This window comes from Mastomys coucha, unplaced genomic scaffold, assembly GCF_008632895.1.
Source record: "Mastomys coucha isolate ucsf_1 unplaced genomic scaffold, UCSF_Mcou_1 pScaffold5, whole genome shotgun sequence".
NCBI classification, from domain to species: domain Eukaryota; kingdom Metazoa; phylum Chordata; class Mammalia; order Rodentia; family Muridae; genus Mastomys; species Mastomys coucha.
The window spans coordinates 25,906,256-25,929,924 of record NW_022196911.1 but is presented as its reverse complement, the minus strand read 5'-3'; the positions used below and the strand labels follow the sequence as shown (position 1 = coordinate 25,929,924).

At 46.1% G+C, this 23,669-nt stretch overlaps 2 protein-coding genes across 9 annotated transcripts in view; both read left to right on the top strand.

Annotated features, from left to right (window-relative positions):
- Positions 1-6,888: 6,888 nt before the first annotated feature.
- Positions 6,889-11,146, top strand: Nme4 (NME/NM23 nucleoside diphosphate kinase 4). The gene is made up of 5 exons (XM_031353991.1): positions 6,889-7,033; positions 8,124-8,257; positions 8,436-8,537; positions 8,661-8,773; positions 10,735-11,146. The coding sequence occupies exons 1-5, from the start codon at positions 6,889-6,891 to the stop codon at positions 10,856-10,858; spliced, it is 618 nt and encodes a 205-aa protein (XP_031209851.1). The 3' UTR covers positions 10,859-11,146.
- A 1,725-nt stretch (positions 11,147-12,871) lies between these two features.
- Positions 12,872-23,669, top strand: part of Decr2 (2,4-dienoyl-CoA reductase 2) — a 13,968-nt gene continuing 3,170 nt past the window's right edge. The window contains exons 1-9 of one of the 8 annotated variants that reach the window (XM_031353905.1): positions 12,872-13,164; positions 13,281-13,409; positions 14,204-14,272; positions 15,152-15,203; positions 15,950-16,085; positions 20,224-20,348; positions 20,421-20,514; positions 20,683-20,787; positions 21,278-21,495. In XM_031353905.1, coding sequence (XP_031209765.1) covers positions 13,330-13,409; positions 14,204-14,272; positions 15,152-15,203; positions 15,950-16,085; positions 20,224-20,348; positions 20,421-20,514; positions 20,683-20,787; positions 21,278-21,495 — 879 coding nt within the window. In that variant the 5' untranslated portion in view covers positions 12,872-13,164; positions 13,281-13,329. Of the gene's footprint in view, positions 13,410-14,203; positions 14,273-15,151; positions 15,204-15,949; positions 16,086-20,223; positions 20,349-20,420; positions 20,515-20,682; positions 20,788-21,277; positions 21,496-22,970; positions 23,550-23,669 lie in introns of those variants that run through there. The other 7 variants (XM_031353909.1, XM_031353908.1, XM_031353902.1 and 4 more) reach the window with 7 other exon arrangements.

Sequence of the window (23,669 nt, the reverse complement as noted above, 5' to 3'; positions counted from 1 at the left end):
AAATCTTAAAAAAAAAAAAAACAAAAACGGGCAGTGGTGGTGCATGCATGCCTTTAATCCCAGCTGCACATTCCTTATTCTCAAGAATGTGGTTTTATCATCGTCATTGTCATTCATTTTGTGGTTGACCTTTCCCTGGAATCACCTAGACAATTTGTGGTCAACCGGTTCCTAGAACTAGCGGATCTACATTTTTGGCTAGTTTCAGAGAAAATTTTCCATGCCCTTTAAGTAAAAGCTTATACACTATATATTTAAAATTTTTCTTCTACCCTTCATATGTGTGTATGTGTGACTGTGTGTGTATGTGTGACTGTGTGTGTATGTGTGAGTGTGTATGTGTGAGTGTGTGTGTATGTGTGTGAGTGTGTGTATGTGTGAGTGTGTGAGTGTGTGTGTATGTGTGAGTGTGTGTATGTGTATGTGTGTGAGTGTGTATATGTGAGTGTGTATGTGTGTGAGTCTGTATGTGTGAGTGTGTGTATGTGTGTGTGAGTGTGTGTGTGTGTGTGTGTGTGTGTGTGTGTGTGTATGTGTTGGGGGTTCTCTCACTGCTGCTGCTGCTTTGTTTCTCCACTAGGTGGGTAGCCAGCAGGCTTCAGAGAGCATTAGGGCTAGAGGTATACATTAGATAATAGCTGGCCTGGTATGTGGGTGGTAAGATCTGAAATCCGGTTTTCCTGTGTTGTGAGAACTTTGGTTTCTTTAAAAAAAAAAAAAACAGAAATATTATAAAAATATGTTTTCATTTTAATCCCAGGTGTGGGATATGGGGCTGCTTCAGATTGTCCACAGCAGCTGACTATGATTTGCCTCATGCTCTAGCAGAGGCTCAATTTTGCCAGCTGCAAATATTTTTCTGTGATAGTGTGATGTTTGGAATTCTGGGGACTTTTCAGAGAATGTATAAATGCTATGGGACGGGAGGAGGGCTTGTTGGCTGGTTGTTGTGGGTCGTTCGGGTGGGTTGTTGGTTGTTGGTTGGTTGTTGTGGGTCGTTCGGGTGGGTTGTTGGTTGTTAGTTGGTTGTTGTGGGTCGCTCGGGTGGGTTGTTGGTTGTTGGCTGGTTGTTGTGGGTCGCTCGGGTGGGTTGTTGGTTGTTGGCTGGTAGTTTTATGGTTGCTATTGGTCATAGATTGTTAAGTAGTCCTGCAAAAAGAAGAAACAACAAGAAATTAGATATCTTGATTGAGAAGATCAAACTTGCCCCAGGGAAGTCAATGCCCCTAATCAGCAGGAAGCAAAATAATGATTACATTGCCGCCTTTCTGACCCTGAACTTTATTCTGGGAGCTCTTTCCTTTCCCTTTTATCCTTTCTTCTCTCTTATCTAGTTTCAGGGAGGTGAAAGGGTGGAAGCAAAAGGGTGGAAGGGTGGAAGAAAGAAGAACCCACAAAGTAACCAAAGACGAGCTACACTCCTGGTTACACAGCAAACACCTAACCACTGAGCCATCTCTCCAGACCCTTTTTTCCCTCTGAACAGAAAGATTCCACCATAGAGGCTACCCTAACTCTGGGGCAATTCTTTGGGTTTTCTGGTTTTGTTGTTGTTGTTGTTGTTGTGTTTGTTTGTTTTTGAGTCAGGGTTTCTCTGTGTAGCCTTGGCTGTCCTGGAACTCATTCTGTAGACCAAGCTGGCTTTGAATCTGCTGCAACTCTTTAAAAAATTTAGCTATGCATGGTGGTGAGAGCTTTTAGTCCCAGCACTTGGGAGAATGAGGCAGGCAGATCTAGATCTCTGTTGAGTTCCAGGACAGCCAAGGCTACAAAGTGAGACTTTGTCTCAGAGATCTGAGAGCGAGACACACAGAGACAGAGATGGGGGAGGAGGGGAAGGGAGGGGAGTGGAGAAGAGAAGAGAAAAAGAAAGAAAAGTGGGGACTGGAGAGATGGCTCAATGATTAAGAGCACTGACTGCTCTTCCAGAGGTCCTGAGTTCAATTCCCAGCAAACATATGATGGCTTACAGCCATCTGTGATGGGATCTAATGCCCTCTTCTGGTGTGTCTGAAGACAGCTACAGTGTACTCATATACATAAAAAAAAAAGAAAGAGAGAGAGAGAGAGAAAGAGAGAGAGAAAGAGAGAGAGAATAAAAAGAGAAGGGGAAGGAAAAGCAAAACAAAAGGCAAGGTCTAACGCAGCTTTACCTACCTCCTATCTCCCCACATAGACAAGGATGACTGAACTTCTGATCCTCCTGTCTCCAGTTTTTGAATGTTGGGACCGTACATCAGTGTCACCAGACCCACCGACTGCAGTTCTTTCTTTGCTTCCTTGGGTTTTTTGTTTTTGTTGCTTGTTTTTGTTTTTTGTTTTGTTTTGTTTTGAGATAGGGTTTTTCCATGTAGCCCTGGCTGTCCTGGAACTTGCTCTGCAAACCAGGCTGGCCTCAAACTCAGAGACCCGCCTGTCTCTGCCTCCTGAGTGCTGGGATTCAAGGTGTGCACCGCTGCTGCTGCTGCTTCCTTTTTCTTTCTTCCTTTTCTTTCCCTTTCTCTTTCTTTCTTTCATTTTCATTTTATGTGTATAGGTATTTTGCCTACATGTATATCTGTGCACCGCCTGTGAGCCTGGTGACTGTAGAGGCCAGAAGAGGGTACAGGCCGTTGTGAACAATCATGTCGGTGCGAGGAACCAAACCCAGGTCCTAACCCCTGAGCCCATCTGCCCAGCCTCCCTACTGAAGCTCTTAAAAGCAGCCATTTTGGGGCTGGAGAGTTGGCTCAGTAGTTATGATCACTTGTTCTTTACAAAGCACTCCCCAGTAATTCCCAGGACCCACATGGAGGCTCACCACTTTTCAAGGCACCAGGCACACATGTGGTGCACAAACATATGTGCAGGCAAAGTGCTTAGACCAATAAAAGAAATCTTAAATTTTTTTTTTTTTTTTTTGAAAAAGCACCCATTTCTGGAAAGATCTCTTTGGGAACGAAGATTTTGCTTACTGATGGAAATAACAGCGAATTCCCAATTTAAAAGTGCTTGTGATCTGAACACAGCTGCAGTCAGCAGTTTTCCTCCTGCCTCCGTGCCTGTGAGTCAGCATTCTGTGTCTCCCCCTGCTTCTGCTTCAGCGCCAGAGCAGCCGCTGTTCCCATGATGGTAGTCACATAGGGAAAGGATTTCAGCATTTAGCTATGGGTTTCTCTGCGTAGCCATGGCTGTTTTGGAACTTGCTCTGTAGACCAAGCTAGCCTCAAACTCAGGGATCCACCTACCTCTGCCTCTGGAGTGCTGGGATTAAAGGCCAAGCAAGCAGCCCAGCTCTTGCCTATGACCTTTTTATATTTGTCTCCCAACCGCCCCCCCACCAGCCAACTATGATACTGCCCCTCTGAGGGAGGGTATTTCCTGTTGGTTAATCCCTCCTAACAGTGATCTCACAGACTAGACCAGTGGGCCTGTCTCTTAGATCACTTGTGACCCTCTTACACTGACTAACTAGATCAACCATGAAGTGGACAAAAAGACCTCATCTTGTCTTGGATGTTGGGTACCAATGAGCCAGAAGATGAAAGGTGCAAGCCCGCAGCCTCAAGTAAACATTCTGGCCTGTGGTGAGCCTGGACTAAGGTCCATCTGTGCTGGAACAGGGGGTCAGTGCAAGTGTCTTTGCCCCATTCCAAGCAGTGCAGGGAAGGGTTCCTCAGGGGGTCAGTGCAAGTGTCTTTGCCCCATTCCAAGCAATGCAGGGAAGGGTTCCTCATGCATTGTACTTTGGCTTGAAGGCTCCTTTTAGTGCCTCTAAGCAGGTTACCCAACCTGGCAGGTGGGAGTGACTACCCTGGACCTTTTACATAGAAGTAGCCCTCATTCCTGCATGCTTTGCATGCTTCTAGCAGTAACTTTAGCAGGATGGAAAGAGGGCTAAAGGGAAATTAAAGTTGTAGGAGACTAAGAAAGAGATTAAGACAGAAAAAATATTGGTTGAAATACCTATATTTTTCAGACTTGAAAAAAGGTATCAATCAACCAGTTCAAACAGTCCAGTTAACCTTAAGAATCAGTACAGGGGGGCTGGAGAGATGGCTCGGTGGTTAAGAGCACTGATTATTCTTCCAGAGGTCCTGAGTTCAATTCCCAGCAACCACATAGTGGCTCACAACCATCTGTAATGGGATCCAATGCCCTCTTCTGGTGTGTCTGAAGACAGTGACAGTGTACTTACATATATAAAATTAATCAGTCTAAAAAATAAATAAATAAATAAATAAATAAATAAGAAAGGCAGGGCAGTGGTGGCACACGCCTTTAATCCCAGCACTTGGGAGGCAGAGGCAGGTGGATTTCTGAGTTCGAGGCCAGCCTGGTCTACAGAGTGAGTTCCAGGACAGCCAGGGCTACACAGAGAAACCATGTCTGGAAAACAAACAAACAAACAAAAAAAATTTTTTTTTAATTTATTTTGAGTGCTCTATCTGAATGTATACCTGCATGCCAGAAGAGGGCATCAGATCCCATTGTAAAATGATTGTGAGCCACCATGTAGTTGCTAGGGATTGAACTCAGAAAGAGCAAACCTGTACTCTTAACCACTGAGCCATCTCTCCAGCCCTGGCAATGCTTTTAATCCTGATATTTAAATAGAACTCTGTGAATTCAAAGCCAGCCTGGTTTACATAGCTAGTTCCAGGCCAGCAAGATACACTGTGAGAGCCTATCTAAAAAAAAAAGAAGAAGGGCTGGTGAGATGGTTCAGCGGGTAAGAGCACCATCTGCTCTTCCAAAGGTCATAAGTTCAAATCCCAGCAACCACATGGTGGCTCACAACCACCCATAATAAAATCTGATGCCCTCTTCTGGTGTCTGAAGATAGCTACAGTGTACTCATTTATAATAGTAAATAAATCTTTAAAAAAGAAAAAAAGAAAGGAAGGAGGAAGGAAGGAAGGGAAGAAGAAAGGAAAGAAGGAAGGAGAAGACAGACAGATAGACATGAGAATAGACAGCTGGGATACATGAGGCTCTGTCTTACAAAAACAACAACAGAAACAAAAAAACAAAACAAATAAAAAACTAACTAAATAAATAAGTAGACCTAAATCCCTATCAATAACATTTAAATATTTATGGTCTAAGTACTAAAATTAAAGGCAGAGAGAGAGGCAAGGCTAATGTGGGCCAGAGGCTGAAACAAGAAGCTAGCTTGAGCCAAGGAGTTGGAGCCAGCCTGAGCAGAAGGGAGAAGCCTCATCTCCCCTCCCTGTTTTGTCTTTCCCACTTCAGGACTGGGATTGAATTTAAGGGCTTAAAAACAAATTCCTACTTTGCAGTCCAGGCAGGTCTTGAACCTGCAATTCTCCCTCAGCCATGGTTATAGCCTTGGCTGGCTATAACAAAATTCTTTCTTTCTTTCTTTTTTCCCTTCTTTCTTTCTTTCTTTATTTTTTATTTTTTTATTTTTTTGGTTTTTCAAGACAGGGTTTCTCTGTGTAGCCCTGGCTGTCCTAGTACTCACTCTGTAGACCAGGCTGGCCTCGAACTCAGAAATCCACCTGCCTCTGCCTCCCAAGTGCTGGGATTAAAGGCATGTGCCACCACCGCCCGGCTCTTTTTTTTTTTACCTGGGCACCACCTGTATGCCTGGCACCTGATGAGCTCAGAGGAGGGTGTTAGATCCCCTAGGTCTGGAGGTATAGATGATTGTGAACTACTGTGTGAGTTCTGGGAATCAAACCATGGGCCTCTGGAAGAGCAGCCAGGTCTCTTAAGTCTGGACCACCTCTCCAATCCTAGCAGAGTATTTTTTTTCAAGTTCACACAGTTTGTGAGATTCTATTTCATAAAATAATAAAATAAATGTTAAATGAATAAATAATTTGAGTCTTGTCTGAAAGAGCATCCCTCTCATCCCAGCACTAGGGACACATGCGGAGGCATGAAGATCAAAAGTTCCAAGCCAGCCTCTGCTACGTATGGAATACAGTGACAGCAGTGAGGGGTTGATTACACCTTTGTCATAAAGTCAAAGCAATTCCCAGCTCCCAGTTGTGATACACAAATGCTGCGGTACAGGAGTGGGGCTCGGGAGATGGCTGAGTGGTTACAAGAGCAGTGCTTGCTCTCCCAGAGGATCTGAGTTCGGTTTCTTTCACCCATCCTGAGGAGCTCACAACTGTTCAATGGAAATAATTGTTCTTGCTGGGGGAGGGGGTTGAGAAAGGGTTTCTCAGAGAGCTTGCCTCTACCACCCTGCTAGTAAAAAAAATTTTTTTTTATTTTTTTTATTTTTTCAAGACAGGGTTTCTCTGTGTAGCCCTGGCTGTCCTGGAACTCACTCTGCAGACCAGGCTGGCCTCGAACTCAGAAATCCACCTGCCTCTGCCTCCCAAGTGCTGGGATTAAAGGCATGTGCCACCACTGCCCGGCGTAAGTTTTTTAAAATAAGTTTGTTTGTTTGTTTGTTTTAATCTAGAGAGAGAGATTTAAACAAAATAAAAAATTCCAATAAATAGATAGATAGATAATTTGAAAATTAAGGATTTGGTAACAGAACTGACAAATAATCCAACTGTCAAACCTAGTTAGAGCCAGTTGGTATTTGCGGCGATGGCCACTCCTCAATAAAGCAGATATAACAATATTTGACTGTGTGGTATGAAAACAGTATGTAATCTAAAAACTGAATGGGCAACTGCAAAATACACATACACACACACACACACACACACACACACATGTATATATATTTTTTCATTTCATTCCCTGCAGTACTGGGGTCGGTCCGGCCCAAGGCTCTGCTCATGACAGTCAAGCGCTCAGTCACTGAGCTGCACCCTGATTTTCACGGAGATTAAGTGTTTGAAAGCTACCAGCTCCGGGGACAGAGTGGGGAGCCCCAGCGGGGCCCTTAGGGTGGAGGCGGGGCGGAGCCGGTCGATGCGTGGCCCCGCCCACTGCCCTCTGAGCGCTGCGGGTTGTGCAGCGCCAGCCCGCAACATGGGCTTCCTGTTCGAGCGCGCCGCGTTGCGGGCGCTGTTGTGCGGGCCACGCTTTCAGTGCCTGCTGGTGCGCCCCAGTTCCGGTGAGTCCTGTACCCGTGGGGAACTGGGCGGATGGCGGCTGTGCAGCCTTTGTTTGCGCACGTGCGGCAGCCAAAGGCTTGGTCTTGTCCCGGAGGACTGTGCAAGTCGAACCCTCTGCGGCCAGGGACAGAGCTTTTAGCAGAAGAAAGCCGAAGCCTAAGTGAGAAGACTAGCAGACGTCTAGTCACGTTCTCTCCACGGAGTCAATTGTTGCCAGGATATTGAAACCTGAGCCAGAGCAGGCCTAAGACAACCCGGCCATTTCCTGGGGTCTCGGCCCTTGCTATTCATGAGGCGTTTTCTGAGAGCCAGATAAACGGAAAGGGCATTCCTTTCATGAATCTTGGAAATTGAATAGCCTCACCAAAGCACAGACCAGCAGGCATCAGACTTCTGGGGCTATCCTGGGTCTCCTGTCACTTGGGGAACTTGCAAGTTAAGGAGACACCCCCCGCCTTTTTTCAGCCTGTTGAGTTTAATGGGCATCCATTTTGGCCTGAGGATTAGAGTTTGATCCCTCTTCTCTAACTTGGTGTTTCTCCTAACTTTGGTACATTTTTGTAAGACAGTCAAGGGGCTAGGACCCTCTCAGAAGTAGCATTTGGTCTTGGGGGAGACGCTCGTGCCCTGGCAGCTATGTTCCTGTACTACAATGTGGATCATCCTCTCTCCTCCGCCTTCTCAAGCCCGATTCCTTGGTCCCCAGCACTCAGCCCTCCTAGACATCATACATTAATACTCCTTAATTTCAATGCTATTTTTCCATACCCAAAGGATAAGCTCCTTGTGGGCAAGCCTGGGCTCCACACACTGTAGTACCTGGAATCACGTGAGGTTAGACTTAAGTTTTCTTTTCAGGGGAGAGGGGCATAATCACCAGGCCTCTCTTGCTCTTAAGTTATCTGAGCCTTTTCAGGAAAACCATCTCCACCTTGGGCAGCTTCTGCTACTGCCATGGCGGCTCTCGTTTGTATTTGTCTGTGTTTGTATTGTGGCAGGAACTTCGCAGTCCTGTGATGTCTGAGCTCTGTCTGGGATCTAGGTGGGAGAGACGGAGCATCCTCACCCCTGACCTGTCCTTTATCACAGGAGGGCCCCCCTGGCCCCAAGAGCGGACGCTTGTTGCTGTGAAGCCAGATGGGGTACAGCGGAGGCTAGTGGGGACTGTAATACAACGCTTTGAGAGGCGGGGCTTCAAGCTGGTGGGAATGAAGATGTTGCAGGTATCTGCCCTTGGGCTGTGGTGTCCCTAAAGTCTCCTAGCACTTGCAGTTACAAGGGTTGGGAGGTAACCATTGTGGGAGCTAGCGTCTGTAGGTGTGTCTGAAAGGTGCCCCAAACTCGGGACACCAATTGGGGGTTTATTCTCCAAGGGTTGGTCTCACCCCTCTTTCCATACAGGCACCAGAGAACATCCTTGCTGAGCACTACCGGGACCTACAGAGGAAGCCATTCTACCCAGCTCTTATCAGCTACATGAGCTCTGGGCCTGTGGTGGCCATGGTACAGCAGGGCAGGGGCAATGGAGTCGGTATTTGGGGTGTCCTCCCCAAGCAAAGGGCTTGGATTGAGCCCAGGGCACCTGGGGTCCCCAGCTTCCCTCAAACCTTCATATCTGTGCTGTAGGTCTGGGAAGGTCACAATGTGGTCCACATCTCAAGGGCTATGATAGGACACACCGACTCAACAGAAGCAGCCCCTGGGACAATCAGGGGCGACTTCAGTGTTCACATCAGCAGGTATGGAGGCCCTGACACCCTCAGTCTCCCAACGTAGGCTGGAGAAGGCAGCTAGCTATAACACAAGCCTTTAATCCCAGCGCTCAAGAGGCAGAGGCAGCAGGATCTCTGTGAGTTTGAGGACAGCCTGGTCACAGTGGGAGTTCCAGGACAGCCAGGGCTTCACAGAGAAACCCTGTCTCAACAATAACAACAAAAATCCTTGGGAAGTGGGTATCTTGCTGGGCTGAAAGAAAAGCCAATTTTTTTGAGACCCATTCTCAGGTAGGCCAGAGTAGCTCTGAGCTTATTGCGTAGCTCAGGCTGTCTTGAACTTTTTTTTTTTTTTAAAGATTTATTTATGACTGGTGAGATGGCTTAACGGGTAAGAGCACCAACTGCTCTTCTAAAGATCCTGAGTTCAAATCCCAACAGCCTCATGGTGGTTCACAACCACCCGTAATGAGATCTGACGCCTGCCCTCTTCTGGTATGTCTGAAGACAGCTACAGGATCCAGTAGGAACTGAACGAGCGGGGCTGACTGGAATAAGGGTTGACCAGAGCGAGCAGAGGTCCTAAAGTCAATTCCCAACAACCAGATGAAGGCTCACAACTATCTGTACAGCTATAGTGTCCTTATGTACATAAAACAAATAAATCTTTTTTTTAAAAAAAGATTTATTTATTTGTTTGTTTTATGTATATGAATACACTGTTGCCGTCTTCAGACACACCAGAAGAGGGCATCAGATCTCATTACAGATGGTTGTGAGCCACCATGTGGTTGCTGGGAATTGAACTCAGGACCTCTGGAGGAGCAGTCAATGCTCTTACCCGCTGAGCCATCTCTCCAGCCCCTGTCTTGAACTCCTTATCCTCATACCTCTACTGCCTGAGTGTTGAGCTTAGTCAGGCTTCCATGCCTGACTAAAACCACTTTTTCCTGGCTCTTTAATATTCTGTTTTGGTCTACAACCATGAGGGTCATCTCTGATAACTGGTAGGGAGAGGCAGCTGTCAGAAGTTGGTGTATAGGCTGGCTTCTGAGCTTGGGAGACACTCAGGCCAGGATAGATGCAAATGTTCAGCCCTGTTACCACCCACCCTTTCCCCTTCCTCCTTCCCTTCATTTTTCTTTTTTTTTTTTGTTTTTTTTGTTTTTTTGTTTTTTTGTTTTGTTTTGTTTTGTTTTGTTTTGTTTCGTTTTTTCGAGACAGGGTTTCTCTGTGTAGCCCTGGCTGTCCTGGAGCTCACTCTGTAGACCAGGCTGGCCTCGAACTCAGAAATCCGCCTGCCTCCCCTTCATTTTTCTCAGGTGGGATGTCATGTAATCTATGCTGGTCTCAAACTGATTATATTGCTAAGCCCAGCCATAAATTTGTACTCTCCCTGCCTCTGCCTCCCAAGTACTGGATTATGTTGCTGGGGATCAAAATCAGGGGTTTGTGCATGCTAGGCAAGCAAGCACTCTACCAACTGAGCTTCATCTCTAGCTCTAGTCTCCCTTTTATCTATCTATTTTTATTTAATTTTTGTGTGTATGCATATGCCTGCAGTGCCTGTAGAAGCCAGAAGACGGCATTAAATGCCCGGAGCCAGAGTTACAGGTAGTTGTGAGCCACCCTATTTGGATGCTGGGAACCCACGTCAGGTTTTCTGCAAGAGCAGGGTGTACTCTTAACTGCTGTGCCATCGCTCCAACCCCTTTCTTCCTTTCCAAGACAGGGTCTCCCTCTATAATCCAGACTGGCCATGAACTCAAGGCAGAGTTCTCCAGTCTGGATTATAGACGGAGTCTCACCTCCAGTCTCAGCTTCTTCGGTGCTGGTGTTACAGGCTTGTAGCACCATAACCAGCTCCAAAACCTTTCTCTTCTGTACAGTCACCTTGTTCCCCTGACAGAGGGCAGCAGGTTAGAGGCAAGATATCCCTGAGGTCCCAATCCCTGAGGCACGGACTTTACCTTTCCCACCTCTCACAGGAATGTCATCCATGCTAGCGACTCTGTGGACGGGGCCCAGAGGGAGATCGAGCTATGGTTTCAGAGCAGCGAACTGTTGAACTGGGCAGATGGTGGTCACCACAGCAGCTGCTACCCTGCCTGAGGGCTTGCACTGCCTTCTGCACTTCAAGGTGTACCCATGACCAACTATCTCGGTCAACAAGAACTCAAGCCCACATGCTTCCCATCTCCCCAAACCACTCCTCTCTATCCAACTTCAGCCCAGGGGAGTCTAAGCCTCCACTCTATGTGCCTTTTTGTACCCTAAGCCAGCACAATATTGGACCATATCCTTGTGTACAAAAGTGCCAGACAACCTTTGGGGCATTGTCAAAGGTGACTTTGCCTGCCTCAAAGGGAAGACATTAAAATTTTAAGCTTAAAATGGAAATGTTCTACTTACTATTTCTGCTATCTCAGCATTGTGTGACCTTGCCCGGGAGACACCCATCATCATAGGACACCAATAACAGACCAGAGTAACAATTCCAACCATTCCCAGTTGGTGAACCCATGGGTTCATTGGACTGGCTTATGGGAATGTGGATGAGAGATCAGTCACAGAAGCATGGGTGACCTCAGAACAGCTGAATCACTGAAAGGCCCCCCCACCCCCTCATGGGCAGTGACAACAAGCCTTCAGTTAACCTACTTCCTATAGTGGTGCTATCCCCCGGAGTAGGAAGTACTAGGTGAGGAGTTAAGGCAAGTGTATAATGCCCTGGATTACTACTCCCTTAGTCCCAGCTACCACCGTATTCTACTTACTTCATTGGCACGACTATAGGGCCAAGCTATAGGTCACCACAGCAATGATGTTCCATGATGTCCCATAGTCATGTCATATGTGGAAGAAGTTGCTTTACTCCAGCACTTTAAAAAAAAAAAAAAGATTTATTTATATGTGAGTACACTGTAGCTGTTTTCAGACACTCCAGAAGAGGGTGTCAGATCTCATTATGGATGGTTATGAGCCACCATGTGGTTGCTGGGATTTGAACTTAGGACCTTCAGAAGAGCAGTCGGTGCTCTTAATCACTGAGCCATCTCTCCAGCCCCCAGCACTTTTTTTTTTCTTCTCTTTTTGGTTTTTGGAGACAGGGTTTCTCTGTGTAGCCCTGGCTGTCCTGGAACTCACTCTGTAGACCTTGAACTCAGAAATCCACCTGCCTCTGCCTCCCAAGTGACTTTTTTTTTTAAAGATTTATTTATTTTATATATGTGAATACACTACACTGTGGCTGTCATCAGACACACAACAGAAGTGGGCATCAGATCCCATTACAGATGGTTTGAGCCACCATGTGGTTGCTGGGAATTGAACAAAGGACTTCTGAAAGAGCAGTCAGTACTCTTAACAGCTGAGCCATCTCTTCAGCCTTTACTCCAGCACTTTAATGAGTGTTTTTATGCATAGTGTAAATAGTAGACCTGAAGCTTAGAGCTTTACTCCCCCAGAGAAAATCTCTTGACTTTGGTTAAATATATGAACCAAGTGAGAGTCCAGGGACCACTGGTAAAATTGAGAATCCAATTGGAGTTTGCTGGTACTGGTACAGCTCCCGCCCATCTGATTCGTCTGAGAGGATGGCAGTAAAGAATAGATGGGGCCTGAGGCTTCTTCAAGGCCCAGTGAGCCTGCAGTAGGAGCACACAGGTCTTTGTGGATATTGTGTATCAGGTCTCCTGAAGTTAGAACAGTAGTGGCTTACACTCCAAAAGCTACTCTTATCTTTCTGTCAGTGCAACTCAGGCAAGAGAGAGCATCCTCCACTCCTGATCTGATGTGGTCCATGATGACCACCACTGCCTGATGTCCATTTATTTTTCACGTTGACAATCTAAGTATCATCTCACCCCTGATCCTGGAGTCACTGATACAGTAGCAGATACATCATGACAGCTTCTGAGGCTAGTTTGACAAGTCGTTTCACTCTTTGACATCTAGATAATGGAACCCAGTTCTGGGTTCTCTGACTTTCAGTGCAATGATCTTTGCCAGCCAGCAAGAAGGTCACTCTGGGATTTCCACCCGGGTTAGCCACGCGAGGGAGCTATTGGGTTTGCAAGCTCCAGATCCTCTGCACTGGGAGGAAGTGTCCAAGAAGCAGAGCGGTGTTCGTGGAGAGTTCCCCGACTTCCACAGATAATAACACGCCGCCTGGCCATGTAACCGCTTGGGTACATGGACTAAGTGGCTGAATCGACACCAACTGGGAAAGGAACCGGGCTCCTGTCTCGAGCATCCCTCTGTCGCTACATCAGTGCCTCCTCCCATTCGCAGTCCCATCAGGCTGCGCGCCACCAAGGGCGGGGTGTGCGCCTGGTTGAGTAGGAAGAGCTGGAAGCTGGGAATCGCGGGAGGATGTGTGATCCGAAGGCGTGAGGGGCCGAGGCACCTCCTTGGAGGTGGGGCGTCCCTGTCCCTTGAGTCTGGTGGGAGGGGTTGTGTAGGGGCAGAACTTTGGTCCTGGGTCTTTCTGGGCGGAGCGAGCCGTCTGCAGAACGTTGTGTTTCTCGTTCAGAGGTTCTCAGTTCTACTGTCCTTGCTATCCCAGACTGCACACAGCAGTCATGGCCCAGCAGCCGCCCGACGTTGAGGGGGATGATTGTCTTTCTGAATACCACCATCTCTTCTGCCCGGATCTTCTCCAGTGAGCTAAAGCAGGGAACCAGGGAGCGATCTGGATTTGGGGCACAGGGGTCAAAACGATATGACAGCACAGAGGACGGGTGCTCAGTATCAGACACTCCAGAAGAGGGTGTCAGTATCCCGTTCCTGGGCAATCATAGATCTGGAGTTTCTTGGGGTTCTGGAAGGATGGAATGAGGGACTGAGGGAGGAAGCTTGCTCACTTTTGAAAACATGTCTCACTTGGTAACTTACTATGCAGAAAATTTTAGGCTAAATAATCTTCACCTCTGAACTTCTAGGATGCCTAAAAATAATCGACTTTTAAAGATTGCAGTTTTATGGCTGGGGATTTGTATCGAGCATATCCATTGAGTTCCTTGCTCATCAGCAGCATATTTTCTTTCACAACGACACTGGGTGGAAGTTCATGGGGTAAAAGGCCTCCACTGGCCACTTATCTTTTGGCCTTAAGTTAACAGTCATCTATCTATCTATCTACAGCTTTTCGAGATAAGGTTTCTCTGTGAAGCCCTGGCTGTCTTGGAACTCTCTCTGTAGACCAGTCTAGCCTTTAATTCTTGGTCCTCCTGCTTCCACTTCTCACAGGCTGGAATTACAGGCATGCATCCCTCATCAAGCTAAAACATTGTTTTTAAATTAGATTCGAGGGACTAGAGAGGTGGCTGAGTAAGTTCAGAGCACTTACTGTTCTTGTAGAGGACCCAGGACTCAACTCTCTGTAGGCACACAGGCAAAACACTCATACTGGTAAAACAAATATTTAAAAATGACTACATTTTCCTGTTTTTGAAGGGACAAAGTGGCCTTTGTTACAGGTGGTGGTTCTGGGATTGGCTTTCGGATCGCCGAGATTTTCATGAGGTACACACTACTCTGGAACCCTCCCTGCCACCTTACTTCCCTTTGTTTGGATCCTGGTGGATTTGGGGGAGTGGTTGAATGCTGGACTAGGGGGAAGGCAGGACCCTTGGTCTCCTAGAAGTGGGTGAGACTGTGTGTGACTAGCCTCAGGGCCTCTTAGGTTGATGGAGTACTGCTGTCCTGGGAGAGGAGTGTCTCTTAGACAAAGGTTTTATGGCCTCAATGAGAGGGTTAGCAGCTTACTACCAAAGCTGGTTGGTGGAGGCTCTGAATTAGGCTGAGGTGGAGGTAGAAGAATCCTTCTCCAGTCCTCCCCAGTAAACTCAGCTTTTCACAACTGGATGTGAGTCCCACAACAATTGACTTAGGCCCCAAGTAGTAGATTATTATTCAGAGCTGGTGGCTTTATGGAGTTTCTTCTAGTAGAACAAAGCCCTATCTGTTGAGAATCAAGAAGATTAGATAAGTTAGTGTAGTTTCTGAGGAAACCTGTGGAGCAGGTCATATACACTGTGTCACCTGGAGGCTCCCTCTTTCAAAATGGGCTCCCTGTCCTTCACTCCAGTGCCCCAGCAGGGCCCTGCACAGATATGGGATTGGCACCAGTAGCCCACCACATCCTCTCTGCCGTGTACATGGTATCTGGGGTAGGGCACCCCAAGCCTGAGACACATCACAGAAACCTAGGAGTCGGCAGCCATGGCATCCAGAAGTCTTTACACAGACTCAGCTGTGCCCACTGCCAGTGTGTTTCATTCTTCGGCTCAGGCCAAGAAACTAAGAAACTTGGGGAGTTCCTTCTGGAGTAGTACTTGGTGGGAGTCCTCCAGGGTGCGCCCCTCATACTTTTCTTCTCAGGCCTGTCATCTGGTTTTGTAGGCATGGCTGCCACACTGTCATCGTCAGCAGGAGTCTGCAGAGAGTGACCACGGTGAGAAGGCTGCGGGGAAGAGTCCTGAGATCCAGGGGATAGAAACAGAACAAAATCTGTTTCTTCTTGTGCAGAGGAACTTCATGGAAGTGGACCTCAGAGATTCCCTTGATCTTTTTAGAAGTTTGGTTACTGGATCACGGTTTTAGAAGTCATCTGGTTCCAGAATGGTTCAGTAGGATCATCAGTGTTAAAGGCTATCATTCCAGCCATCTAGGTCCAGGGGGAATGGCCTGGAGGGTAGTCAGAAGGTGGGGTCTGGGACAGGTAACCAACAATAGAGAATGCAGGATGTCTTACCATCATCCACCAGGGGTCTGGCTCCAGGAGGTGGCTATTTTCTTTTTTTATTTTAAGATTTATTTATTTATTATATGTAAGTACACTATAGCTGTCTTCAGATACATCAGAAGAGGGCATCAGATCTCATTACAGATGGTTGTGAGCCACCATGTGGTTTCTGGGATTTGAACTCAAGACCTTCAGAAGAGCAGTCGGCTCTCTTAACTGCTGAGCCATCTCTCCAGCCCGGAGGTGGCTATTTTCAAGATAAGTCTCCCTGGCAGGTACCCCAACAAACTTGGGGTCCTAATGTACTGTAGATGAGTAATTTCCACTAAGTTCTAAAGGGTGTGCTACTCTAGGCTGAGGTTGCTTCTCCGGGCTGAGGCTGCTACTCCAGGCTGAGGCTGTTTCTCCGTCCGGGCTGAGGCTACCATCTGACTCTCTTGCTCTCTGCTGTCTAGGCTGCTAAGAAGTTGGTTGCTGCCACCGGAAAGCGGTGCCTTCCTCTGTCTATGGATGTCCGAGTTCCCCCAGCTGTCATGGCTGCTGTGGACCAAGCGCTGAAAGAATTTGGGAAAATCGACATCCTCATTAACTGTGAGTCCAGATTAGTGAGGCCAGAGCCTCTGATAAGTTAGAGTACTGTGTGGAAGCTCCAGAACTCTGTTCCAAGAGCAGCGATGTGACAGAGCCTGGGTGTTTGTCTTGGCTCAGCTATGGCCTCACAATTGCTGGAGGGTGAACTCAGGCTAAAGCTTCTGTCCTGGCCCAGCTATGACTTTCCATTTGCCAAATGCACAGTCTAGAGTACAGGCTCTGCCCTGGACTATCCTTACTCCTTCCAAGTCACGGGTCAGCAAACTCTACGCTATCCTGGATGCCTTCTGGACATGACTAAGTCACACACAGGGTGTTTTTATGTACTGAAATTTCTACTTTTAAAAAAAGAAGTGGGAGAGCCAGGCAGTGGTGGCGCACACCTTTGATCCCAGCACTTGGGAGGCAGAGGCAAGTAGATTTCTGAGTTTGAGGCCAGCCTGGTCTACAGAGTGAGTTCCAGGACAGCCAGGGATACACAGAGAAACCCTGTCTCAAAAAATAAATAAATAAATAAATAAATAAATAAAAAATAAAATAAAATAAAAACAAAAAGGAAGTGAGCCAGGCAGTAGTAATGCATACCTTTAATCCCAGCACTTGGGAGGCAGAGGCAAGTAGATTTCTGAGTTTGAGGCCAGCCTGGTCTACAGAGTGAGTTCCAGGACAGCCAGTTCTATACAAAGAAATCCTGTCTCGAAAACAAAAAACAACAACAACAAAACAAACAAACAAAAAAAGAAGTGGGCTGGGGGCTGGAGAGAGTCAGTGGTTAAGAACACTGACTGAAAAAAAAAAAAAGAACACTGACTATTCTTTCAGAGGACCAGGTTCAATTCACAACACTCACATGGCAGCTCACAACTCTCTGAAATGCCAAGATCTGACATCATCACATAGATATAAATGAATAAATTAAAAATTTAAAAAGTGGGCGGGCCTGGAAATGGTGGCATATACCTTTAATCCCAGCATTTAGGCAGAGGCAGGTGGATCTCTATGTTCATGGCCAGCCTTGTCTACAGAATAAGTTCCAGGACAGCCAGGGCTACACAAACTATGTCTTGAAAAACAAAACAAAACAAAACAAAACACCAGCAGTAACCACAAAAACAAGGGATGAAGAAATGGCTCAGCAGCTTAGATCTGAGTCATATCCCTGGAAGGAATGAATTTACTACCACAGTTTGTCCTTTCACCTCCACATGTATGCCATGGTACATGCGCACCCACACACACCATACATGTATACAAACTAAATACATGCTAAAATAAAAATATGGACTGGCTCCTCAAATGTGGTGGCACATGCCTTTAATCTAAGTACTCAGGGGCAGAGGCAGGAGGATCTCTTAGTATGAGGCCAGCCTGGTCTACATAGTAAATTCCAAGACAGCCAGAGTTACATAAAGAGACCCTGTCTCTAAATTAATTAGTTAATTAGTTAATAAACAAACCAATGTAATAGATTTAGGAATGGAGCTCAGCATGCAGAAAGCCCTGGTTACTATCATTACCCCAGAAAAAAAAAGTTGATTTTATAGCCTTATAGAATAATTAAGTAGATAAAACAGAAGTCTATATAATTACTTCACTGTATCTTCAGTGTATCTGCTATTACACAAATGTTACATGCTGAATAATTAATATTATTACCATATATTAAGGTTCAATCTTATGGCCTCCACAGGTACCAGGCGTTCGCATGGTACACAGGCAGGCAAACACTTTTTTGTTTTGTTTTGTTTTGGTTTTGGTTTTGGTTTTTGAGACAGGGTTTCTCTGTGTATCCCTGGATCTCACTCCGTAGACCAGGCTGGCCTCAAACTCAGAAATCCACCTGCCTCTGCCTCCCAAGTGCTGGGATTAAAAGCATGCACCTCCACTGTCCTGCAGGCAAACACTCAACACAAAATAGAGAGAACTATCTACATATATATTTTAAAAAGTAGACAAAAAGTAAAAATGTAAACCTCCTGGATGGTAGCTTCCTTGGGATGACCACGTGCCACAAACTTGGTGGCTTTAAAGATGAGATGCAATTCCTCAGTTCTAGCCCACTACAAGCTAAAATCAGGGTGTCGTCAGAGTTCTACCTTCTGTAGGCTCCTGTGGCTTGATCTCAGCTTTCAGAGTTGTACCAATTCTTTTTTTTTTAAAACATTTTCTTTTCTTTTCTTTAAGATTTATCTTATTTATTTTATGTATATGAATACATACTATAATGTATGTGTGTGTGAACCTTCATCTGGTTGTTGGGAATTGACTTTTAGGACCTCTGCTTGTTCTGGCTCAAAGATTTATTTATTTATTTATTTATTTATTTATTTATTTATATTTTTTTTTTTTTGGTTTTTTTTTTTCAAGACAGGGTTTCTCTGTATAGCCCTGGCTGTCCTGGAACTCACTCTGGAGACCAGGCTGGCCTCGAACTCAGAAATCCGCCTGCCTCTGCCTCCCAAGTGCTGGGATTAAAGGCGTGCGCCACCACCGCCCGGCTATTTATTTATTTTTAAGATTTATTATTATTATTATTGTTTTAAAAGATTTATTTATTATTATACATAAGTACACTGTAGCTGACTTCAGACACACCAGAAGAGTGCATCAGACCTCGTTACGGGTGGTTGTGAGCCACCATGTGGTTGCTGGGATTTGAACTCAGGACTTTCGGAAGAGCAGTCAGTGCTCTTGCCCGCTGAGCCATCTCACCAGCCCAGATTTATTATTATAAATAAGTACACTGTAGCTGTCTTCAGACACACCAGAAGAGGGTGCACAGATAGTTGTGAGCTACCATGTGGTTGCTGGGATCCGAACTCAGGACCTTCGGAAGAGCAGTCAGTGCTCTTATCTGCTGAGCCATTTCGCCAGCCCCCCAAAGATTTATTTATTATTATAAATAAGTATACTGTAGCTGTCTTCAGACACACCAGAAGAGGATGTCAGATCTCATTACGGATGGTTGTGAGCCATCATGTGGTTGCTGGGATTTGAACTCAGGACCTTTGGAAGAGCAATTGGTGCTCTTACCCACTGAGCCATCATGTCATCCCCCCTTTTTTTCTTTTGTTTTGGTTTTTTGAGACAGGGTTTCTCTGTGTAGCCCTGGCTATCCTGGAACTCACTCTGTAGACCAGGCTGACCTCAAACTCAGGAATCCACCTGCCTCTCAAGTGCTGGGACTAAATGTGCATGTCACCACTGCCCAGCCCAGAGTTGTACCAATTCTTAGTGCCCCTTAGCTTGTGGCTGTGTCACCCCAATTTCTGACTCCATCTTCTTGTGACTCTTCTGTGTCTTTGTATCTTTACATATTCTCTTTCTGTCCTAATGATCGAACCTACAATGTTGTACATGCTAGGCAAGTTCCACCCCTTAGCAACACCCCAGTTCCTCTTACTGTTTCTTAGAGAATGAAATCAGTTAGTGCTAACCCTAATTTAGCATGATTTCAACTTGATAATAAACATTCTATTTCCTGCTTTTTTCAGGTGTTTGTTTGTTTGTTTTTTGTCTTTTGAGACAGGGATTCTCTGGATAACCCTGGATGTTCTGGAACTCACTTGGTAGACCATTTTGGCCTTGATATCAAATCTGTCTGTTTCTGCTTCCTGGTAATAAAGATGTGTGCCACCACACTGGCTAAATGCTCTATATTCAAATAAAGTCACATTCACAAAACAACAGCAACAACAAAAAAAAAAACACCAAAAACCAACTAACCAACAAAACTTCTGTCAGTCATCTATCTATCTATCTATCTATCTATCTATCTATCTATCTATCTACCTATCTCCCTATTTTTGTGAGATAGAATCTCCCATAGCCCAGGCTAAGGTTGAGAATGACATTGAACTTCTGATATTTTTGCCTCTGCCCCCAAGTGCTACCTTCAGACTTGGTCTTAGGACTCCACTTCTTGGCATATAGTCTTCTATCCTGTGTCTGTTGCCCAAGAAATCCTTTGAGTGCGTGGTGTCCTGTCTCGTTTAGCTTAGACTACTTTAAGGGGTCTCCATATTCTCGCTGCCCTCACAACATCAGGCTCCCTTTTATACTCTCGACAGGGCTTAGCCTGGTAGTGCCCCGTCTTCTCAGAACCACAGCCCATCAGCTTTCCCCTTCTATTCTCTAGGTGCAGCTGGAAACTTCCTTTGCCCTGCCAGCGCTTTGTCTTTCAATGCCTTTAAGACTGTGATCGACATTGACACCATCGGCACCTTCAATGTGTCTCGTGTGCTTTACGAGAAGTTCTTCCGGGTGGGTATCCTCCTGGCAGGGGCCTTTCTTCCTGTTGGCTACCTGCTCATCACCATCCCTTATGTGTTTCAGGATCATGGAGGAGTGATTGTGAACATTACTGCCACCCTCAGTATGCGGGGGCAGGTGCTGCAGCTACATGCAGGTGCTGCCAAGGCAGCTGTGGGTATGTGTGCCCGGTAGACTGCCTTCGTAGACTCTCCCTGGATGCTGATAATCTCCACATGACTTGATCCTAGCTGTGGGCACTGTAGAGCTCACACTGACACTTGGGCTACCCCAGAATAGAACAGCCTCACAGTTTCCCCTCCCATATGCATTTCTATCATTGCAGATGCTATGACACGACACATGGCTGTGGAGTGGGGTCCCCAGAATATCCGTGTCAACAGCCTGGCTCCTGGTGCCATCAGTGGCACTGAGGGGTTGCGGCGATTAGGTAAGTCTCTGGGACTTTGAGACACCCATCAAGGCTTCTAGAATCATAGCAGGACTTTAAAATTCTGTCTTGCTGGGTGTTGGTGCATGCCTTTAATCCCAGCACTTGAGAGGCAGTAGCAGACAGATCTCTGAGTTTGAAGCCAACCTGGTCTACAGAGTGAGTTCCAGGACAGACGGGGCTATACAGAGAAACCCTGTCTCAAAAACAAATACAACAAGGACAACAACAACAACAACAACAAATTTTATTCAAGTCAAGAAGTTATCTAAATGTTAAACCTTCTACCCTGTCAAACTTGGCCTACTCTGAGGGTCTCCAATATCCAATGGGCATCACTTTCCCTCATGTGGACTCTGTGTCAGTCTGCTGTTGACCTTGGTAGAGCAACCACTGTTTCCAGATCTGGGTCAAGGAGAGAGCTAGCTGGAGAGAGCAGCAGACACTGGTGTAGGGACTTACTGGGGTCTGACTTCCTATTGCTTTCTAGGGGGCCCCAACGCCAGTTCAACATTAAAGCATCTTTCAAACCCTATTCCGAGACTTGGAACCAAGACAGAGATCGCCCACAGTGTGCTGTACCTGGCCAGCCCTCTGGCTTCCTATGTCTCAGGGATTGTGCTGGTGGTCGATGGCGGCAGCTGGATGACATTCCCAAATGACATCAAGCGGCTGCTAGAGTTTGAGTCTTCCTCTGCTAAGCTGTAGGTAAGGTGTTGTTCCCACTTCTCAGGGTCCCCCATGTCCTTGTTCCCACTTCTCAGGGTCCCCATGTCCTTGGATCCCCCATCTTTTTTTGTTTTTTGTTTTTTGGGAGTTTTTGTTGTTGTTGTTTTGTTTTGTTTTTTTTGAGACAGGGTTTCTCTGTATAGCCCTGGCTCTCCTGGAACTCACTCTGTAGACCAGGCTAGCCTGCTTCTGCCTCTCTAGAGCTGGGATTAAAGGCATGTGCCACCACCGCCCAGCCTGGATGCCCCATCCTTTATTTTACTAAGTGCAGCTATAAACTGCCAATCACGTCGTAGGAGCATCCCTGCATAGAGGGGGTTCTGTGCCAGGTGGGCAGACACAGTCTCAAAGACTGTGAAGAAAGTGGGCTCCTGCCACTGGCTTTTTCCCAGTGACCTTATCCTCGTCCCTATTGGAGGAATACAGCCTTGAATTTGTAATTTTCCTATCTTAGCCTCTGGAATGTGAGATTTACAGGAGTGCATGCTGGGATAGAACTTTTTCTTTTCTCTTCTTTTCTTCTCTCTCTTTCTTTTGCCCCACTCCCTCCAGCCTTGCTCGCTCCGGAGCGCTGCAGAGTAATTCACTGTACACATTGAACACACTGTACACATGTACAGCTACACTATAGCTGTCTTCAGACACACCAGAAGAGGGCGTCAGATCTCATTACAGATGGTTGTGAGCCACCGTGTGGGTGCTGGGATCCGAACTCAGGACCTTTGGAAGAGCAGTCAGTGCTGCTACCTGCTGAGCCATCTCGCCAGCCCCTTTTTTGTTTTTTGTTTTTTGTTTTTTTCGAGACAGGGTTTCTCTGTGTAGTCCTGGCTGTCCAGGAACTTACTCTGTAAACCAGGCTGGCCTCGAACTCAGAAATCCGCCTGCCTCTGCCTCCCAAGTGCTAGGATTAAAGGGGTGCACCACCACTGCCCGGCTTCTCTTTTTCTTTCTTTCTTCCTCCTCCTCCACTTTCTTCTTCTTTCTCCTTATAAGTTCATCAGAGGGCAAAGTTTATTTAGTGTTGATTAATGATTATTTTTTATTTTTTATTTTTTTTGGTTTTTCAAGACAGGGTTTCTCTATGTAGCTCTGGCTGTCCTGGAACTCACTCTGTAGACCAGAGCTGGCCTCGAACTCAGAAATCCACCTGTCTCTGCCTCCCAAGTGCTGAGATTAAAGGCGTGCGTCACCACTGCTGGGCATGATTAATTTTTTTTTTTTTAAGATTTATTTTATTTATTATATATAAGTACACTGTAGCTGTCTTCAGACACCCCAGAAGAGGGCATCAGATCTCATTATGGATGGTTGTGAGCCACTATGTGGTTGCTGGGATTTGAACTCAGGACTTCGGAAGAGTAGCCAATGCTCTTAACCACTGAGCCATCTCTCCAACCTGATTAATTTTTAATTTACATCCTGATTGAAGCTTCCTCTCCCTCCTCTCCTCCCAGCCCCACCCTCTCTCCTCCCTTCCTCCAGGGGAGTCTCATGGATATCCACCATCTTTTTTAAAATAGCATCTCATGTATACTATGTAGCTGGAGATGACTTTACAAAAGAGCCGCCCTGCCAATTTTTGCAGTGTTTGAAGATCACACCCAAGGCTTCAAGCATGTTGAATCAGCAGAATCAACTGAACAACATCCTCTGCCCTAGGAGACATCTTCTGATACATAAACATTGTACTCAAGACAGTTATGTTGAGAAGGCGGTGTTCTTGGTGGGGAATGCCTCCTGCCTCACACAGGTCTATAATGTTGAATCTGATTTGGAAATCCGAGCCCACTTGCCCTGCCTCTGAGATCAAGCTGTTTCCAAGTTCTGCCTCTCCTTTGCCCACATCCTGAGTAGGAATAACTAGATCATGAGCTTTGCTTACAGTATCTAAAGAGTTCCTGTGATTTTACCAGGAAAAAAAATGCATTTTCTTTTAAAAATCATCTTTTTTACTATAAAAATATCTATGAGTTGGAATTTGTAAAAGTTTCTAGAAAGAAAATTTAAAAGATTGACTGATTCTATCACTGAAATAGTGGAATGTCTTTTTTCTGTGTCTCTTTAGCTTGGTTGCTTCTCATGCCTACTGAGCCCAGTCCTCCCCCCTCATGCCCTCCTCCCACCAACTGAGCAAAGTCCTCCTCACTCACACC

Excerpts from the sequence above, each read along its gene's own strand:
- Nme4 (XM_031353991.1), top strand. The coding sequence starts at position 6,889 with ATGCGTGGCCCCGCCCACTGCCCTCTGAGCGCTGCGGGTTGTGCAGCG. Across the intron at positions 8,538-8,660 it reads CTGGGCCTGTGGTGGCCATG|GTCTGGGAAGGTCACAATGT; the intron begins GTACAGCAGGGC and ends TCTGTGCTGTAG. Across the intron at positions 8,774-10,734 it reads TTCAGTGTTCACATCAGCAG|GAATGTCATCCATGCTAGCG; the intron begins GTATGGAGGCCC and ends CACCTCTCACAG.